The sequence below is a fragment of the Carassius carassius genome, chromosome 39 (assembly GCF_963082965.1).
Source record: "Carassius carassius chromosome 39, fCarCar2.1, whole genome shotgun sequence".
NCBI classification, from domain to species: Eukaryota; Metazoa; Chordata; class Actinopteri; order Cypriniformes; family Cyprinidae; genus Carassius; species Carassius carassius.
This window is the reverse complement of record NC_081793.1, coordinates 2,571,844-2,591,932: the sequence shown is the minus strand read 5'-3', so window position 1 is coordinate 2,591,932 and position 20,089 is coordinate 2,571,844. Positions and strand designations below refer to the sequence as shown.

The 20,089-nt window shown below is 40.0% G+C and overlaps 2 protein-coding genes across 5 annotated transcripts; both read left to right on the top strand.

Annotated features, from left to right (window-relative positions):
• Positions 1 to 295: 295 nt before the first annotated feature.
• Positions 296 to 6,562, top strand: si:ch211-136m16.8 (putative leucine-rich repeat-containing protein DDB_G0290503). Its single transcript, XM_059530416.1, has 6 exons — positions 296 to 593; positions 783 to 5,339; positions 5,430 to 5,631; positions 5,729 to 5,820; positions 6,065 to 6,150; positions 6,251 to 6,562. Exons 1-6 carry the CDS (start codon positions 537 to 539, stop codon positions 6,312 to 6,314), a joined length of 5,058 nt encoding a protein of 1,685 aa, XP_059386399.1. The 5' UTR covers positions 296 to 536; the 3' UTR covers positions 6,315 to 6,562.
• A 7,298-nt stretch (positions 6,563 to 13,860) lies between these two features.
• On the top strand, positions 13,861 to 19,574 carry ppp4cb (protein phosphatase 4, catalytic subunit b). 4 transcript variants are annotated; one of them, XM_059530414.1, is made up of 9 exons: positions 13,861 to 13,958; positions 15,394 to 15,626; positions 15,719 to 15,770; positions 15,948 to 15,998; positions 16,668 to 16,769; positions 17,097 to 17,270; positions 17,358 to 17,484; positions 17,560 to 17,749; positions 18,759 to 19,574. In XM_059530414.1, the coding sequence occupies exons 2-9, from the start codon at positions 15,529 to 15,531 to the stop codon at positions 18,886 to 18,888; spliced, it is 924 nt and encodes a 307-aa protein (XP_059386397.1). In that variant the 5' UTR covers positions 13,861 to 13,958; positions 15,394 to 15,528; the 3' UTR covers positions 18,889 to 19,574. The 4 variants fall into 4 exon arrangements, with proteins under 4 accessions (XP_059386397.1, XP_059386396.1, XP_059386395.1 ...); XM_059530413.1 differs by having other exon boundaries at positions 13,868 to 14,013; positions 15,398 to 15,626; XM_059530412.1 differs by having other exon boundaries at positions 13,868 to 14,013.
• Positions 19,575 to 20,089: the final 515 nt, after the last annotated feature.

The window sequence follows — 20,089 nt, the reverse complement described above, 5'->3', positions numbered from 1 at the left end:
AAAAAAAAAAGCATAAATAAATAAAAAATGCATAAATACAAAAATGCCAGATTCACTTATGATGTCCAAAAATGCTGCACACGACTGAGACACTGCACGCATGCCAGGTGCTACCTTTTTAGATCGTTCACTAGGTTTTGACACACAGCCAGTGTGATTTAGAGAAGTGTACTCAGAAATGACGTGTGGTTGAACATGACGACTCTTATGCTTTCCTCACCACAAACCAATTCTGTGCGAGTTTTTGTGCTTGTGCTTGTGCTTGTGTTGTGCATTGGCTGGTGTCAATGCTGCTTCACACAATGCTTCTTCCTCATTAAAATACCGGACATATGAGCACAAGGAACTTGACAAATGCGACCTCCGTCACTCAGTAACAATATAACTTCCCCTTAAAGGACGTAACTTATAAAAAGGAGACGTGCTTGTAATGGTCCGAATAGTGATGTTGTAAAAAAAAACGTCTGGACGTCGCTACCAAACTTCGAGAAAGCCTCATTAATCTGTCAGCAATTCATTTTATTATTTAATCGGCTATGGATCCACCTGAAAGTTCAGTGAACCGCATTGGTCGCACTATTTGGACAGTTTGGGTGAGTAAATTTACTGCTCTTTTGCAATACATGACTTTCACTTCACTTCAAGTTGTGATAATGATTAGTCTGTATGTATAATACCAGTCATGCTGTTTCGTTTGTCTAGTCCTCATATGATCTTTGTCTCTTGATGAGTAGCATAAGGGTAGGCTCACTGACTCCTGTTTCAATGTTTTGCTCATATAGGGTTATCTGTCAGGGGCTGTTGCAAGATATCTCAGACCGGAAGTCACCGATGAAGGAAACCAAGGTGTTCATACCAGAACAGATGATACTGATTTGAAAAGTGCAGTAAACAAGATTAATAGAGAAGTAACGACAGATAATAGCAACAATGAAGGGAAGAAAACAAGTCAAATTTACAGTGCAGATGTCAAGTGTTCCCCATCTAACGTCAGAGTGCAAGTGGCTTCTGTACGGTGGGAAAACACTGATGTGGCCAAGGACGACAATAATGATGAACTTCATGTTCACACCACAAAAAAACAAACTTACCATTGTGTAGTGTGGTCCACTGGGACTGATACAGACAATGAAAGACGCATGGTTGGTGCACAAGTTGACAAAGAAACAGATTCATCCGATGAGGTTCAGGCTGAAAAAGCATATGCAAACAATGAGTGTAAGGAGAGTGCAACTGCACATGAGTTGGAAGAAGCTGGAAAGATTGACCAAAAACATGGTGACAATGAAGATAAAGAAGAGCGTGATCAGTATCATGAGGTTGAAAAGTGTGCAAAAAATAGAAAAGATGAATATAAGACAGACGTAATGGTCCAATTGGAGCAAGATGTAGAACGGGAAAAGCAGATAAACACGGTAGACCATGGAGAGACAGAACATGCAGATGAACAGCTTATTGAAGAAAATGAGAACAATTTAAACCAGGAGGGTCAGGAGAAAACTGAGGATGATGAAGAACAAGGACTTGAATCAGAAGTTCAAGATCTGCGGAAGAGTGAAGATTCAGATAACACAGACATAGTGGTCCAATGTGAGCAAGATGTAGAACAGGAAAAACAGATAAACATGGTGGACCACGTCGAGACAGAAGGCATTGCATGTTTTAAAGATGCAGATGAACATCTTCTTGAAGAAAATAAGAACAATTTAGACAAGGAGGATCAGGAGAAAACTGAAAATGATGAAGAACAAGGATTTGAATCAGAAGTTCAAGATTTGCGAAAGAGTGAAGATCCAGATAACACAGACATTGTGGTCCAATGTGAGCAAGATGTAGAACAGGAAAATCAGATAAACACAGTGGACCAAGAAGAGACAGAAGGCATTGTAGGTTTTAAATATGCAGATGAACATCTTTTTAATGAAATAGAGGAACAAATTGTTGACCAGAAGGATCAGGAGAAAACTGAGAATGATGAAAACCAAGGAACTGAATCACAATTGCAAGATTTGCTACATTTAACAAAATATTCTGATGAAATTGCTAATGTCTATAAAAACGATGTTGAGGAGATGATGTCTGAAACTAGAGGTGCGACTGAGCAGAATAAAGAGAATGAAACTGTACAGAACTTGGAAGAAATTGGGCAGCATGAACAAAATGATGGTGACAATGAAGATAAAGAAGAATGTGATCAGAATCCTGAGGATGAAGAGTGTGCAATGGAAAGTGAAGATCTGGATAACGCAGACGTAATCGTCCAATCTGAGCTTCATGGAAAAAATGTAGAACAAGAAATGCAGATAAGCATGATGGACTATGCGGCGAAAGAAGGCATTGGAGGTTTTAAACATTCAGATGAACATCCTATTGATGAAAAGGAGAAACAAACTGTTGACCAGATGGACCAGGAGAAAACTGAGAATGATGAAGAACAAGGAACTGAATCACAAGTTCAAGATGTGCGGAAGAGTGAAGATCCAGATAACACAGACATAGTGGTCCAATGTGAGCAAGATGTAGAACATGAAAATCAGATAAACAATGAGTGTAAGGAGAGTGTAACTGCACATGAGTTGGAGGAAACTGGAAAGATTGAACAAAAATATGGTGACAATGAAGATAAAGAAGAGCGTGATCAGAATCATGAGGTTGAAAAGTGTGCAAAAAATAGAAAAGATGCATATAAGACAGAGGTAATGGTCCAATTTGTTCAAAGCATAGAACAGGAAAAGCAGATAAACACGGCAGACCACGGAGAGACAGAAGGCATTGCAGGTTTTAAACATGCAGACAAACATCTTATTGAAGAAAATGAGAACAATTTAGACCAGGAGGATCAGGAGAATGATGAAGAACAAGGATTTGAATCACAAGTTCAAGATCTGCAGAAGAGTGAAGATCCAGATAACGCAGATGTAATGGTCCAATCTGAGCTTTATGGACAAGATGTAGAACAAGACAAACTCATAAATTTGATGGATCATGGAGAGACAGGAGGCTTTGGAGGTTTTAAACATTCAGATGAACATCCTATTGATGAAAAGGAGAACAATTTAGACAAGGAGGATCAGGAGAAAATTGAGAATGATGAAGAACAAGAACTTGAATCTCAAGTTCAAGATCTGCGGCAGAGTGAAGATCCAGATAACACAGACATTGTGGTCCAATGTGAGCAAGATGTAGAACAGGAAAATCAGATAAACACAGTGGACCAAGAAGAGACAGAAGGCATTGCAGGTTTTAAACATGCAGATGAACATGTTTTTGATGAAACAGAGGAACAAATTGTTGACCAGAAGGATCAGGAGAAAACTGAGAATGATGAAGACCAAGAAACTGAATCACAAGTGCAAGATATGCTGCCACAGCTGGGATATTTAACAAAATATTCTGATGAAATTGCTTACAACTCTAAAAACGATGTTGAGGAGATGATGTCTGAAACTAGAGGTGCGACTGAGCAGGATAAGGAGAATGAAACTGTACAGAACTTGGAAGAAATTGGGCAGCTTGAACAAAATGATGGTGACAATGAAGATGAAGAATGTGATCAGAATATTGAGGATGAAGAGTGTGCAATGGAAAGTGAAGATCTGGATAACACAGACGTAATCGTCCAATCTGAACTTCATGGACAAGATGTAGAACAAGAAAGGCAGATAAGCATGATGGATCATGGAGAGACAGGAGGCTTTGGAGGTTTTAAACATTCAGATGAACATCCTATTGATGAAAAGGAGAAACAAACTGTTGACCAGATGGACCAGGAGAAAACTGAGAATGATGAAGAACAAGGAACTGAATCACAAGTTCAAGATGTGCTGCCACAGCAGGATTATTTTCCAGAGGAAGCCGATGGCCTTGCAAAGCCTGAAAGGCTGAAAGCAGTGGAAAAATATTCTGATGAAATTGATGAATTCTCTAAAGAAGGGCTTGAGGAGGTGCTGCTTGAAACTGAGCAGGATGAAGACACCACAGAAAGTAAACAAGACACGACTAAATATGAAGTAATGGAGTCAGTAGAAACCCTGCAGAGAGTTTCTGAAGAACTATCTGAAAAGAAAGCACCAAATGTTGAACTGAAAATGACCATATTAGTGGATGAGTTTTTTGAAACTGTTAATACATTAGAAGACACTCTGCTGTCGGATTCAAAACTGGATACTTCAGAAAATACTCCAGAAATGGGAACTGGGTCATCTGTGGTGGCCATAAAAACTGAAGGCATGGTTTCAGATCGAATTGTTTTCAAGTTCCCAGGAGAATTGAGGAAAGGGCCAGAGACTGATTTGGGATGTTTTGAGGAGATCCAAACTACTCTACATGATCTCCAAACTCTTGCAGAGGAGCAAGCAGAAAGGGAAGCTGTGGTCGTATGCTCTGTTGAGCACTTGGAAACCATGAAAGCAGTTGAGACTAAAAAAGACATTGAAACCTTAATTGAATCCTTAGGTTCAACAGAAAGTCATGCACATCAAGAAATAGACAAAACCACATTCTCACACAAAGAACATGTTGAACTAAGAACTGAACTGATTGAAGAAACAATTGATACAAAGATCAGTTCAGAAGTTGAGGAAGCAGAACCCACAATGAAAGAAGATCAATCATCAGTGATCAGAAATGTCTCTTTACAGTCACATGAGCTTCTTGAGTTCAAAGAAGGTGAATGCAAATCATCTGTTGGAACAATGGACAGATTCAATGAATCAAGTGTGTCTGAAATCGCTGGAACCGCAGAGATTAAACATCTTGCAGAGGAGCAAACAGATGTGAAACCTGTATTAACAAGGTCTTTGAGTCCAGCAGTGTTTCTGGAGGAAACTGTACATCTGCAGGGTGTATCAGAGCGATGCACAGAAGAGCAGGAGATCCTGGAGGCCGCTTTAGAGTATGTAGAAGGAATAACAAATCAAGTCTTGAAGGATATGTTAGAAAGAGAAGTTAACGTAGTACAAGAAACAGAATCTTTGGCAAGACCTTCAACAGAAGAAACTGGTGATGCAGAATATAAAGGACCTGCACAATGTGTATCAGCTGATGCCTTTGTCCTGGAAGAAGAAGGGAAGTCATTGGGTGAGACAATGGAGAGTAAAGAAGAAATGGAGGTGGAAACCACAAGTAATGAAGTTCTTAAACAAACCACTGAGTGTGAGACCACTGAAACTGATGGACGTCGTGATCAGACACAGAAGGTCATTGCTGGAGAAACAGTGTTGAGTAGTCATGAAGACTTAATGGAAGTCAGCAGATCTGGGATGAAAAGAGGATTTGATCAAGTGAGCAAAGACCTCGCAGAGGTGAAGGCAAAAGGAAAATTTGATTTGTATCTACAGGTAATAAAGAATATTTTGAGTAAAAGCTCCACAAATATAGAAATAAAATGTCATCCTACTAAAAACTTAAACTTGATTATTTATCTTTAGGCATTTGAGGAATCATCATTGGACTTTACCATTCAGAAGTCTCGAATTGCTGTGAAGAATCCCCTAGTTCGGCCTCCCAAAGACCCCAGAAGTCTCCTCTTCAAGGTCTCAGTCGAACCTCTCGTCTCACAGCCTTCACCACGTGGTCAGAAGATCCAAGTCTCTATTCCAAGTAAAGGGGTGACTGGATTTAAACTTCCAGGTATTTACCAAAATAAAATCTAAATGGAAAGTATATTAACATTTTATTAGCACTTTAAATAAGTGCATTATTTGTTTATTACTTGGTCGTTTTCCAGGACTGGGTGCAGGGCTGCCAGTACTGAGAAAAACTGATTTTGGGAAGAAAGCAAGAGAAGGAGGCGCAGCAGAGAGAACACTACAACCACAGGTATATGACAGCTCTGGACACAGACACTTTGAGTCTAAATAGTGATGCTTCTGTATAATCTAAGCACAATATTACACTCAATAAATGCTTCATATTTTATTTTTATTTTATATTTAGTTTATTAGTTTATGGTAAAACTGTCATACAAATGACTGGAAATTATATATACATTTTTTTTTTTGAGTGTATATGTATATATGTTATTTTATGTGTAGATGTATAGTAATACAACTGTCTTTCACAGCAAGAGTCAGTTGCAGTAACAGAGGATTCTGTCAAACAAGAGCAAGTGCCAGCTAAACCCAAATGGACACCACCAAGGCATCCTGGGTAAGGCCTGTTATATCAGTCAATCAAAGAATTATTCATCTCATTTTATGTTGTTTCACAAATAGCTAACTTTGTTCTTTATTTTGTTTTGTTTGTGCAGTATGGGGAGTCCCTTCATGATGGCAGAACTCAAAAACAAACTCAAAAAGCCTGTTGAGGAGTAATATATTTCATTTCATCATCATTTTCAAATGCATTCTTCACCTGTTTTATTTGTCTTATTTAAGCACTATGTAGCCTGGCAAATATTATGGAAAGTTATTCTTTTATTATTGCTGCCACACAACATTTTATTTTACTTTCGCTATTTTGTTTGCTTCTATCTAAGAATCCAAGCTGCGAACAACATTTCTAATGCACTTTTCTTAAGACTGAGTATTTATTTATAATTGGAAAAAAAAATGAGGAAAAAATTGCACTTTTTTGCAGCACTTAAACTTTCTGACTGTAGTTCAAACTGTCATAGCCAGTGTTTATCACTGGGAGGCAGCAGAGAGACACAGCAGGTCACGTATGTCGTTTAGCCACTAGAGGGCAGAGGAGAATCACTGGCTGTCATACCACATTTAGTTCTATTTTATTACTATTAATTATTGTTATATTGTATGTTTCTTTTTCTTGTCATTACTTTCTATGTGTATAACTATTTTGCAATATTGTATGTAAACAATCATGGAAATAAAGTACTTTGAATTTAATATATCACTTCGCCACTAGAGGGCATAACAGAGTCTCTGGTTGTCATATGTTTATGCGCCACTACAGGGCAGCAGTAAGCCGCTCACTGTTACATACCACTCCACCACTAGAGGGCAGAAGACAGTCATTGGCTGTAATGTGTCAATATTCCGCTATGGGCAGCAGAAAGCCGCTGACAGTCACATATCTCTGGCTTTCCGGTAGAAAAAGGAATTTTTTGGCTGGACAAGAGATTTAATAGCTAAAGAAATGGATATCTATTACAAAGAATTTGCTAGTACTGTGGTGTGGACTATTAAATCAATCTGTCACGTACGGTGATACAAGAAACACGGGAGAGATCTAAATGCAGGTACGATGTTTATTGAGGGGCAATCCAAAAGGGGTAAACAGTCCAGGCAGGGTCAAAACCAGAAAATCCAAAAAACATAACAAGAACATACAATAAGAGCAGACTCAGGGAAGTATCACGCATACAACAAGGACTCCGTCACAAAGACTCAGACAGACCAGGCATAAATACACAAAAGGATAATGGGAAAACCCCCTCTACGGAGCGGCTCCCAGACACTCCAAGACAGACACAAAACAGAGACCAGGAGGGAGGCGGACAGGTGGAGGCTCAGGGGGAGGGACGGAGAGTCAGAAAAGAAAAACATGGGGAACAGGCACCAGAATGTAAACACAAAACCGGAAGACCAGGAGGGAGGAGGACCGGAGGAGGTTCAGGGGGAGGGACGGAGGGCCAGACTAACAGAAAGGAACAGGGACAGAAATTAACACAAAAACAAAAGGAAAAAACAACAACATGAAGCCCCCCAGGGCAGAGTGGAAGACCACCACAACCGTGTAGTCAACGCCAGAGTCCTCCAGGGCAGAGCGGAAGACCACCACAACCGTGTAGTCAGAGCTTGTCTCTGGACAATCTATGGTACCTAGCCCCTGCTCTGGAAGGTCATCAGTGACTTGACCTGACTCTGAAAGGTCCACGATGACTGGCCCTGACCCTGGAGGGTCATCGGTGACTGGCCCTGACCCTGGAGGGTCATCGGTGACTGGCCCTGACCCTGGAGGGTCCACAAGCACCTGACTAGCCTCTGGAAGGTCAACTGGAACCTCACTCGACTCTGGAGGGTCAACTGGAACCTGACTCGACTCTGGAGGGTCAACTGGAACCTGACTCGACTCTGGAGGGTCAACGGTGACTAACCCTGACTCAGGAGGGTCCATGAACACCTGACTCGACTTTGGACTGCCTGTGGAGACGTGAGACGCCCCGGCTTCGGGCACCGCCTCTGGAACGGCCTCGGGCACCGCCTCGGTAACAGCCTCGGAAGCGGCCTCGGGCACCGCCTCGGCCTCCCGAACGGCGACGGACACCGCCTCGGCATCGGGCACCGCCTGGGCCTCCGGAACGGCGACGGCCTCCGGAGCGGCATCGGGCACCGCCTCGGCCTCCGGAGCGGCATCGGGCACCGCCTCGGCCTCCGGAGCGGCATCGGGCACCGCCTCGGCCTCCGGAGCGGCATCGGGCACCGCCTCGGCCTCCGGAGCGGCATCGGGCACCGCCTCGGCCTCCGGAGCGGCATCGGGCACCGCCTCGGCCTCCGGAGCGGCATCGGGCACCGCCTCGGCATCGGTCACTGCCTCGGCCTCCGGAACGGAATCGGTCACCGCCTCGGCCTCCGGAACGGCCTCGGTCACCGGTCTAGGCTGGCAGCCATCTTGTGCTGTGGCTCTGGGCTGGCAGCCATCTTGTGCTGTGGCGCTGGGCTGGCGGCCATCTTGTGCTGTGGCGCTGGGCTGGCGGCCATCTTGTGCTGTGGCGCTGGGCTGGCGGCCATCTTGTGCTGTGGCGCTGGGCTGGCGGCCATCTTGTGCTGTGGCGCTGGGCTGGCGGCCATCTTGTGCTGTGGCGCTGGGCTGGTGGCCATTTTGTGCTGTGGCTCTATCTCAGCAGCCATGACGTGAACCGTCTTGGGAACATCTAGGATCCTTGATAGCATCTCGAAGTAATCGAGAAGGGTGTCAGGGGCCATCCTGGGTGTTGGTGCTGAGCTGGCAGCCATCTTGCACTGTGGGGTGAGGCTGGCTTCCATCTTACCTCGTGGTGCGGGGTTGGTGGTCATGCACCGCAGCGGCGCTGGGTTGGCGGCCATCTTGTGCTGAATTTCCTCTCGCCCACCTCCTCCTCGGCGACCTCCCCTGGTCCCGCGAAACACGACCAGGCGGGTTACCTCAAACCGATTGCTTCCCTCCCGCTCGGTGGCTGGGGAAGAAGCGTTAATCGACATACCGCTGGATCTCTGTGTGGACGGAGTCCTTCTGTCACGTACAGTGATACAAGAAACACGGGAGAGATCCAAATGCAGGTACGATGTTTATTGAGGGGCAATCCAAAAGGGGTAAACAGTCCAGGCAGGGTCAAAACCAGAAAATCCAAAAAACATAACAAGAACAAGAACATACAATAAGAGCAGACTAAGGGAAGTATCACGCATACAACAAGGACTCCGTCACAAAGACTCAGACAGACCAGGTATAAATACACAAAAGGATAATGGGAAAACAGGAGACAGGTGGGGAACAATCAATTAACTAAACAAGGAGGAAGGTGACCAAATAAGGAGACAGGAAGTGATAATATGATAGACACCGTGGAAAAGGAGGACACCTAGTGGAAACCCAGGGAACACAACCCAGACACTGTGACACAATCTGGCCAATGGAACATACAAATGTGGACAGAGCTTCTAATAATACAAGGCAGCAGTGGGAGTACAAATATAGTCAGTGAATATTATAGATATATGGACAATATGTACAAAGATAGTATTACATTTTTTTCAGATGGATCAAAGCATTTAATAACAGAGGCTGTATATATCCCTAGACATCAAGCTGGAGTAAACAAAAGAACATCTGACAGTTTAAGTGTGTGTACAGTCGAGTTATATACTATATTAATAGCAAGGTATTAAACATCACATACATGTGGGCATCCAGGGAAATGAGAAAGGAGACAGACTCACAAAAGAAGCAAAAAAACAACAACATGTTGACGTCAAAATTAAATTAACAAACACAGAAGGGAAGAGTTTGTGTGGAAAAAGATTATGCAAAAATGGCAGCAGCCGTGGGATAATGAAATCAAAGGGAGACATCTGTACATGATACAAAATATGACAGTTATGGAAAGTTATAAGAGAAATAAATAAAAGTAACAAGTCATAATAAACAGACATAATATATAGCTAAACATAACTCTTTGTGTACTGGCCTCACTAAACGTATGCGTATTTAGCTATCCAGCGCGTATAAACAGCCAGGTGAGGTGAACAAAGAAAAGAGATGATGCTTTATCCCAAAGTCCTTTTTCTCCTCTCCTTTATTTTACACACAGCAGTGCAAAAAACAAGCTGTAAAACTGTAAACACAAATAAAAGTACCTATTAACTCAAATTGCCTTCTTCAATCATTTCCAAAACCAAATGCAACACATACATCGTTTTCTACTAAGCATGGGCTACCATTACACGGGAAACAGAGGAATCTACACTTCGTGGCAACACGTTAATTTTCTTCCTCCACATCTTAAAGAAAAGACTAATATAAAACGCCTTATATTACACACAGTGTTACTCACCGGCATTGCCCCCGAAGGGAAACACAACTGAATGTAGTTTGAAGAAACTTGACAGCAGAATTTACACAACACGGAGTACAACTCGCTCTGGAAAAGTCATGTACTAACTGAACACTAATCTCGTTCCAAACGAGAATACAACATGAAAATAGAAAGTGTACACCAAACCTGCCGTTACCACAAGTGTCCGGTAGATGGCGTTAACGCACTGCAAATAACTAAAGAAACACAAAATGAATGAATGCTCATTAAGACCAACACACTTTGTTTTATAGGAAAACTCACGACAGCACTATGTGATGAATGTCAGGAGGAAAATATTTGTTTGATTTTCTAAGGAGAACTGGAAGGACAGATTTAATTAACCTGATAACGGTCACTCTCATTTTTGAACAAAGACTTGAAAGTGCATGATCCAAACCTACATTTTTATAATTCAAACATTTTGTAACATGATGTTGATGTACCATTTTCATGGTAATACAATGTTTGAATTTAAAATGGGTTTCAATCGCTGGAACCGCAGAGATTAAACATCTTGCAGAGGAGCAAACAGATGTGAAACCTGTATTAACAAGGTCTTTGAGTCCAGCAGTGTTTCTGGAGGAAACTGTACATCTGCAGGGTGTATCAGAGCGATGCACAGAAGAGCAGGAGATCCTGGAGGCCGCTTTAGAGTATGTAGAAGGAATAACAAATCAAGTCTTGAAGGATATGTTAGAAAGAGAAGTTAACGTAGTACAAGAAACAGAATCTTTGGCAAGACCTTCAACAGAAGAAACTGGTGATGCAGAATATAAAGGACCTGCACAATGTGTATCAGCTGATGCCTTTGTCCTGGAAGAAGAAGGGAAGTCATTGGGTGAGACAATGGAGAGTAAAGAAGAAATGGAGGTGGAAACCACAAGTAATGAAGTTCTTAAACAAACCACTGAGTGTGAGACCACTGAAACTGATGGACGTCGTGATCAGACACAGAAGGTCATTGCTGGAGAAACAGTGTTGAGTAGTCATGAAGACTTAATGGAAGTCAGCAGATCTGGGACGAAAAGAGGATTTGATCAAGTGAGCAAAGACCTCGCAGAGGTGAAGGCAAAAGGAAAATTTGATTTGTATCTACAAGTAATAAATAATATTTTGAGTAAAAGCTCCACAAATATAGAAATAAAATGTTTGAATTCAAAATGGGTTTCAAAATTTTGAGATTTTAAATTTTCAAGTGATATACAATTTCTGATGATTTCTAAAATGTGATAGAGGAAAAGGCAGAACTCCTGTTATGATGTAGGTTTTTGAGGTGCACTCTTGCCATAAATTAAACTATTAATTGTCCTACATAATTTTTAACAAAAAAAAAAAACCTTGGTAAAATATATATTTAGGAGTCTTAGACCTTTCCAAAGATATATAGTTAGTCATGATCAGATTAGGATTTAATTGTAATATAGTCAAGTAAACGTAGGGGCCCACCGAGGGGCCAGGTGACAGTTAACGGGTTAATATATAGTAAGTTAAAGTGAGACAGCAGGTGGCATGAAGTTCAGAAATGGGCAGTTCAATGGGGATTTAGGATATCAGCAGAGAAAACAAAAGTTATGTTCTTTTCTAGGGGGAGTATAAGACCGGAATTTAAGATTAGCTTGTCAGGAAAAGAGCTGGAAAGAGTAGAGCTTTTTAAGTACTTGGGGGTATGGTTTGACAAGAAGTTGACATGGGCCTTCCATATCCAGAAGATTGTTGATAAATGTAAGAGAATTCTAAATGTGATGAGGTGCTTGTGTGGGGTTGAGTGGGGTGCGTCTGGTGCAGCTTTGAGAACAATTTACACAGGTTTAATGAGGTAAGTTTTCGATTATGGGAGTATAGCATATGGATCAGCCTCCAAGTCATTGTTACATAAACTGGATGTAATGCAAAACCAAGCCTTGAGAATTTGCAGTGGAGCAGTCAAGTCCTCTCCGGTGGCAGCCATCCAAGTGGAGGTGGGGGAGATGCCCTTGAATTTAAGAAGAGATCAACTGGCCCTAGTGTACTGGGCTAATCTTAAAGGTCATAGAGAGGATCATATTGCTCACATAACCCTAAGAAATTGTCAAGAGCGATTAAATAAAAAAGTAAAAAGCTTTGGGTGGGGTATTGAACAAAAAGTTGAGTGTATGGGTTTAGGTGCTCTTAATATCTGTATGACAGTACCATACTCTACAGTTCCCCTGTGGACTTTTGAGGAATTAAAAGTGGACTTAGGGCTGTTGGAGGAAAAGCAGGTAGGTGGAGTAGATAAGGGGATAGTTAATAGATATATAACAGAAAACTACAGAAATGACAGGATTATTTTTACAGATGCATCTAAAAGATCAGATAAAAGAGTGGGAGTGGCTCATGTGGTGCCTGAGCTGGGTTTGGCTGTAGGAAATAGGCTAAGTGATGATTTGGCAGTATATACGGCAGAGCTTGTAGCTATATGGTTTGCCCTGTTATGGGTAGAAAGTAATGGGGGGAATAGACAATCTGTCATAGCTTCTGATTCCAGTTCTGCTATTTTAAGTATCAAGAATTCCCATTCAGGGGCCAGGAAAGACATTCTGCTTGAAGTATTGCAGTTAGCGAGTGGGTTGCAAAAGGCGGGTAAAATGTTTTCCTTCTTATGGGTTCCAGCACACATAGGGGTGGAGGGGAATGAGCTGGCTGATGTATGGGCCAAAAGAGCAGCAGATAAAGATATCATTGATGTTGACATAAAACACAGTAAAGCAGAAGTTAAAAGGATTATTAAAACAAGAACTGTTGAAATATGGCAGCGCTGTTGGGAAAATTAATCAAGTGGGAGACATCTTTTTAACTTACAGTCTAAAGTAGGCCTAAATAAGAATGCAGGGTCAGGTAGAACTAGACATGAAGAAGTGGTGTTGTCCAGGTTGAGGATTGGGCACACCAGACTTAACAGTACATTATTTTTAATGAAAAAGCATGGTGATGGTATCTGTGAGTATTGTCTTGGAAATAACTCAGAAACTGTAGAGCATGTATTGTTTTATTGTCAGAAATATAAGAATGAGAGGGAAAGGTTTATTGAGCAAGTAGAAGCCAATGAAATTATATTTAATTATAGAAATATTTTACATAGAAGTTCTGATAAGATGTGTCAAATTTTGTTTTCTTTTTTAAAGAATACAGGGCTTTTAAAAAGAATTTAAAAGTATAGCGATAATATAAGTTGTGGGTATACTCCAGTCCAGAGGTGGCGGTAATACAACAACAAGTTGTCAAACCCCAGGAAAAATAGAAGAAGAAGAAGAAGAAGAAGAAGAAGACAGCAGGTGGCAGTAATACGACGCTACGGATGCTCCAAACTTTCATCGAAAAAGCCGAAGAAGACGCCGGAGGAGGAGGCGCTTGACGCCGGTAGAAGGTGGTGGGAGAAAAGACCGACGAACCGGGTGGAAGCCCTAAAAAACCAACCGAGGTTATTCTCCTTAGATTGCTCTATTTTTTTACAAGTCTGTCTGGAGGGACTAAAGGTACGTTTCACTCGTGTGTTTCTTGAACTCTGTTGTGGTTTAAGCGGTGAAGAAGCGTAAACTAGTCGTGTATTCGAGCTCGTTCTTCAGGCCTTTAGCTTCTCAGGCTAACGTAGTTAGCGCAGCTAATTCAGGATTGATTCGCTTGTAGCTGGAAATTGAGGTCGAGTTTGACATCAGGTTTCTTGACATCGTTGAGATTGATTATTTGTTAGTGATTTTCGTCAAGAGGTTATTTAATCCATCAGTAAGTTTTCAGGAAAGTTGTGTCAGTCTAATTCACCGTAACGTTAAGCGAACTGCAGTTTCTACGTTTAACGTAGATCCTTGCGTTAAATAATACATTTGAGAACGTATCAGAACAGAAATACTTATGTTTCAGCCTTTATTGTAACACGAGTTGGCGACACATCTAATTTGAGTTGAAGTTAGATTTTCAGATTCGTTTTTAAACGTTATACTGTGTATTAAATTCGCTGTTTGACTGAAACCAGGAGTTGTTTAACTCGATTAACTGCTGCAGGTTTCTCTACAAAAGGCCAGTGACCTCATCCACTCGTTTTAGGAACTTAATTTGCATAAATATTGTGACGTTGTTAATCAGAATTCATTAAATATTCATATTTTACTTATTCTCATTTAACATTTGTGACTGGTTTCAGAAAGCCTTTGTATTTAAAGGAAACGATTAACCATTAAATGACACACAAACTGTTTTAATACACGTATTATTATTAATGCCGTAATCAAGAACAATACGATCAGAATACAATCGAATATAGAATAGAATACAAATACAATAAGAATCATCCATTGCAAAACAGAAAAAAATGCTATGAAACCGTGCCAGAGTATACAATAATAACACAAATATATGTAAATAATACTCCCAAGGAAAAATAAAATTTTACTTCTACATTCATATTTACATACAATCTTATAGACTCTAACTGAGTTTTTACTGGTGCAGTTTTATAAAGCATTACAGTAAAGCTTAAAATCATTTTTAAAGTGAGAAAAAAATGGTTTGGAGTCTGAACATTTAATTTTATGAATATTGAACTTTCCTATGTATATTAATAATTGTTCAATCTTTATCAATATCATGATTATTAAAGTATATTAACCACTCGGCTGTAAAGCAATGCACAATTTCTTCTTAACTAAATGTTCCATATCAGAGTATTTTTGTAGGATAAGCAATGAAAAAATTGTATATTCAATGCATTATATTAAATGAAACTTATTTTACTTTTTTATTAATGTTTGCCAAGCTTTATGCCAATTCAAGTCACCAAATACAGAAGACCATAAAAAATGAGCATGTGTATAGTAAGTGTTGACAATATTAAAATGTCTTTTCTGTTTTCTTTCCTCCAGACAGGTTGTAGTCCTGTCCACGTCTCTTCATCTGGTGTCTGTGTGTGTCTCTGTTCTGATAGCACAGAGAGAGATTGTTAGTCCTGCAGTAGCTGTATTCTCTGGTTTGGCCGGACGGTCTCTCAGCGATCCATCATGGGTGACATGAGTGATCTGGACAGACAGATCGACCAGCTGAGGAGGTGTGAGCTCATCAAGGAGAATGAGGTCAAAGCCCTGTGTGCCAAAGCCAGGTGATTACAACCAGCACAAAGCCAATCAGGAGCTTTTGAAAGCATTTTACTGCTGATCATATGCTCATACAGCCCTAATGTGTGTCTTCCAGAGAGATTCTTGTAGAAGAGAGTAACGTACAGAGGGTGGACTCTCCGGTAACTGTAAGTATTGACAAACGGAGCACAGAGGAGACAGAAAAGAAGAGATTTGGAAGAATGTTGATAACCAAATTTTTGGTGACCATTTGTGAGATATTTTGAGATTTTATCTTTAAAATGATAATGACCCATTTCTTTGATCGTGTATATGGGAAGTTAATAGCTCTGTCTTTTTTTCAGGTGTGTGGTGACATCCATGGACAGTTTTATGACTTGAAGGAATTGTTTAGGGTATGTCTTGAGTTCTTTCACACAAAAGTAAATCCAAAATTAAGTTTTTTTTATTTATTTTTTTTATCCAGTGGTACTGCTTTACACCAAATGCCAAGTCAATATTAATTGTATACTGCTTTCCACAATACACATTGCTGCTAAGCAGCTTTATGAAAATCACGATTGTAATGTTTATATCTTCATGCCTTACAGTTGCATGTAACAGATTATAATTTCCCATTTTTAAACATTCATCCTGGAAAATATTATAACTTTTAAATTAATTTGAAATAGTATATAATTGTTGTTGTTTTTAATAATTTTGTTAACATTTTGTATTATTTCGCTAAATCTTATTCTCGAGTTTGACCATGAATGTAGCCTTTGATGCTGGTATGGCATAAAATGATAAATATCCAAGTTATAGTTCACATTTAGCAATAATATAACTAATCAAACAGTTGAGCTTTCCTGTGTAGAATAAATAGAACAAGCTACTAGTTGTAATTGACTGGACAGAATCACTGTTAGTTTAAAATTAAATCAGTGGCACAGTTATTTCCTTCAGCTTGCTAATCACATGTTAGCATTTCTTATTGGACTGGGTATTTATTTAAATGGACTATACTGACAAATCTACTAAAAACTGGTTTATATATTAGTATTTAATAATCTGTTGTTCTTCAGGTGGGAGGCGATGTTCCAGAAACAAACTACCTCTTCATGGGAGATTTTGTGGACCGAGGCTTTTACAGTGTTGAGACCTTTCTGTTACTTCTTGCCCTGAAGGTACAGTCAAACTGTTTAGGACATTTGTAATGAGATGTTATGGTTGTTATTTTAATAAATGAACATACATCACTGGATAAAAATGTTGAATAATAAAAACAATTTTTTTTTTTGAAAATTTTGCGAGAATTTTGCATTTGAATCTGAATATACAGTGGGTATTAGATTTTTAAAAAAATCATCATATTTTCATGATTCCTGAAGGATCATGTGAGACTGAAGACTAGAGTAATGATGCTGAAAATACAGCTTTGATCACAGAAGTAAATGACAGTTTAAAACATATTCCAATAGAAAATGGTTATTTTAAATTGTTCATCCTCACAGGTGCGTTATCCAGACAGAATCACCCTGATCCGGGGAAATCATGAATCTAGACAGATCACACAGGTGTACGGCTTTTATGACGAGTGTTTGAGAAAATACGGCTCGGTCACGGTATGGAGGTACTGCACGGAGATCTTCGACTACCTGTCCCTCTCCGCCATCATTGACGGCAAAGTGAGGCTTTTTGCTGGTTTGCTGACATGGTTCCACTTACTGCCTCCAAACTGGCCTGACGTGGATGTGTTTCTTGTGTCCCCACAGATCTTCTGTGTACACGGAGGCCTGTCGCCCTCGATCCAGACTCTGGACCAGATCAGAACCATCGACAGAAAGCAGGAAGTGCCTCATGATGGGCCCATGTGTGACCTTCTGTGGTCTGATCCTGAAGGTAATTCTAGATTATAACTGAGAAGTTGTTCGTCATCAGCATGTGGTTATATGAATGTTTGTCTCCTTGATTCAGACACCACAGGATGGGGCGTCAGTCCGAGAGGTGCTGGATATCTGTTTGGCAGTGACGTCGTGGCCCAGTTCAACGCCGCCAACGACATCGACATGATTTGCAGAGCGCATCAGCTTGTGATGGAAGGTTACAAGTGGCACTTCAACGAGACTGTTCTCACTGTGTGGTCTGCTCCCAATTACTGCTACAGGTGTGTTTCGGTCTCACAGTTACGAGAATGTCCATGTAGCTATTACAGATGCCACAATTCTGAATTGCAAACGTTGCAGTTATTTCTGTGCATTTTATTTCTGAATTGACTCAGTCCACATGATCGGATGTACACCTCCCCGCTTAATACGTACGTTTTACTCCACAACATCAGTCAGATGCATCCTTTTGTGATGTGATGCTGCTTCTCATCTCAGAATGAGGCAGAAAATATATTCTATACTGTAATAAAACCTACGTCGGTTAGCAATGGATTATAAATATACATCATTATTATGAAAATACCAGAGATAAGCCATATATCGTCACATTCGAGAGTTTATTGTCTTCATGTTTCATCATATCTTCGTTTTATACAGTTACAGCGATAGCTGGATGCATTTGTCCATATGAGGGACTTTCTGGAGCATCATTTACTTCTGTGATGCATATGTGGAGTTTCTGCCTGAGGGCGCACTCCAGCTTCCAGTATGAACGAAACACACATTACGTGTGTACTCAATGGCCAGTCCCCCCTATTTTGGGGGACAAATATGAAAACTAATGCTACTTTCAAAATAAATTTAAACTAGGCATATGATAATCCATGTCTTTCTCCAGTCTACTGAAGTGTACAAAAGTTTTGTTGTTTTTAATTTGTTTTAAATTAATCTAATCGTATTTATTAGTAATCATTTTAAATCCAGTCTGGAAAACTTTGTGTGCATTCAGCTGTGCTTTTGTTAATTACATCCCTATAGTGAATGTGAGAGTTTCCTACATGTACAACAAACACAGCGTGAGCAGCAAATGAACTGGATCTTTTGAGTCTGCAGTTTGAATCAGACTCAGTGAATCATCCACAACTGACTCTCACTGAACCACAAGTCTTTTTTTTTTTTTTTGGTTTTGTCTAATTCAAAAAGTTACAATTAATTCAAGATTTTGTTGTTTAACATAGTATTATTAAGAAAACATAATGGTTACTTCTCCACTTTTCTTTGTCATAGATGTGGTAATGTGGCGGCAATCTTGGAGCTTGACGAGCACCTGCAGAAAGAGTTCATCATATTCGAAGCTGCTCCACAAGAAACGAGAGGCATTCCCTCCAAAAAGCCAGTCGCTGACTACTTCCTGTGAGCTTCCTGCATCTTAGGATGCACGCACTCTCAACAGGAAGTGGTGCCCTGTGTGTACTTGTATTTCTATTTCCCGCTCCCTGCCCAACTGTCTTAATCGTGGTTTTTTTTTTTTTTTTTTTTTTTTACTTTCTCTGTAATATTCCTTTTTTTATTATTTCTATTTTCCATCCACTTTCACATTCTCTTTGCCATCGAGACACACATTGGCATTATATTCTCATCCACTGCTGTGAAATCTCTCGCTCTCAGACTCATAGTATGCTGTAGATGTTTATGATGTATGTGAATAGCGTAGGGACGGTGGAAGAGTGAGACGGTTTCTCCTGTCCCTGAGAAATGGCTGGTTGTTGGACATTTTATTTTCATTTTCTTTATTTACACTCTTCTCATGTAAACGTGTAAGAGAATGGATATGCTTTGATTATAGTTCACAGTCTACTGTTTTCACTAGAGTCATCATAGTTTCACAGCTTTTGAGTTTTGCGCAGGAAATGACTGCAGATGCTGAGCACCCGACACTGCGGAAATCTAAGGACATTAACTACACTGGGAAACATCAACACCATACACACAAACCAAACTGGAATTAGAAAATCTGCTTTTCCCTCTTGACTGTTCTCTCTATAGGACTTATTGTTGATTTTTATTTTTAATTTGTGAAAATAAAATGTACTTTTGTATGAATTTAAGTTGTGGATTCCTGGGCTTCTTCATCATTTTGTTGCCTGCTCAACTCATCCATGTTATTTCATCTGCTCTATTTAGGAAATATTTATTTCGAATTGAATATTGGAGTGTGTAGCTGTAAATATAAATATTAAAGAACTTTGGGACACAACTTCAGCAAGAGTCCCTTTTTCAGTCACTTTTTATAAAATCACAAATTATTTGTCGACTTAAAGATGCATTATGATCCATATAGATGCAAATTCAATTTATATATTTACCAAAATATATATGCAAGGCTACCAATCATAGATTTGGGCAAATGTGAACAGCCACTTGTTTGTTTGTGTGTGTATATTCAAACCTAAAAATAAAGGTAACGTTACTTAATCTATTTAATTAAAAATGTTATACATATGAGAAATTAATGCTTAATTCAGCAACGATGCATTAATTTGATAGAAAAGATATGTTACAAAAGATTTCTATTTAAATGCCGTTTTGTTTTTTTACTCTAAAAATAAAAATGCACC

Bases quoted from the DNA above. Each gene is read 5' to 3' on its own strand.
- ppp4cb (XM_059530414.1), top strand. From the start codon at position 15,529: ATGGGTGACATGAGTGATCTGGACAGACAGATCGACCAGCTGAGGAGG. The intron at 15,771-15,947 runs GTAAGTATTGAC...TCTTTTTTTCAG, and splicing joins GGGTGGACTCTCCGGTAACT to GTGTGTGGTGACATCCATGG. The intron at 17,485-17,559 runs GTAATTCTAGAT...TCCTTGATTCAG, and splicing joins TCTGTGGTCTGATCCTGAAG to ACACCACAGGATGGGGCGTC.
- si:ch211-136m16.8 (XM_059530416.1), top strand. From the start codon at position 537: ATGGATCCACCTGAAAGTTCAGTGAACCGCATTGGTCGCACTATTTGG. The intron at 5,340-5,429 runs GTAATAAAGAAT...ATTTATCTTTAG, and splicing joins AATTTGATTTGTATCTACAG to GCATTTGAGGAATCATCATT. The intron at 5,632-5,728 runs GTATTTACCAAA...GTCGTTTTCCAG, and splicing joins GACTGGATTTAAACTTCCAG to GACTGGGTGCAGGGCTGCCA.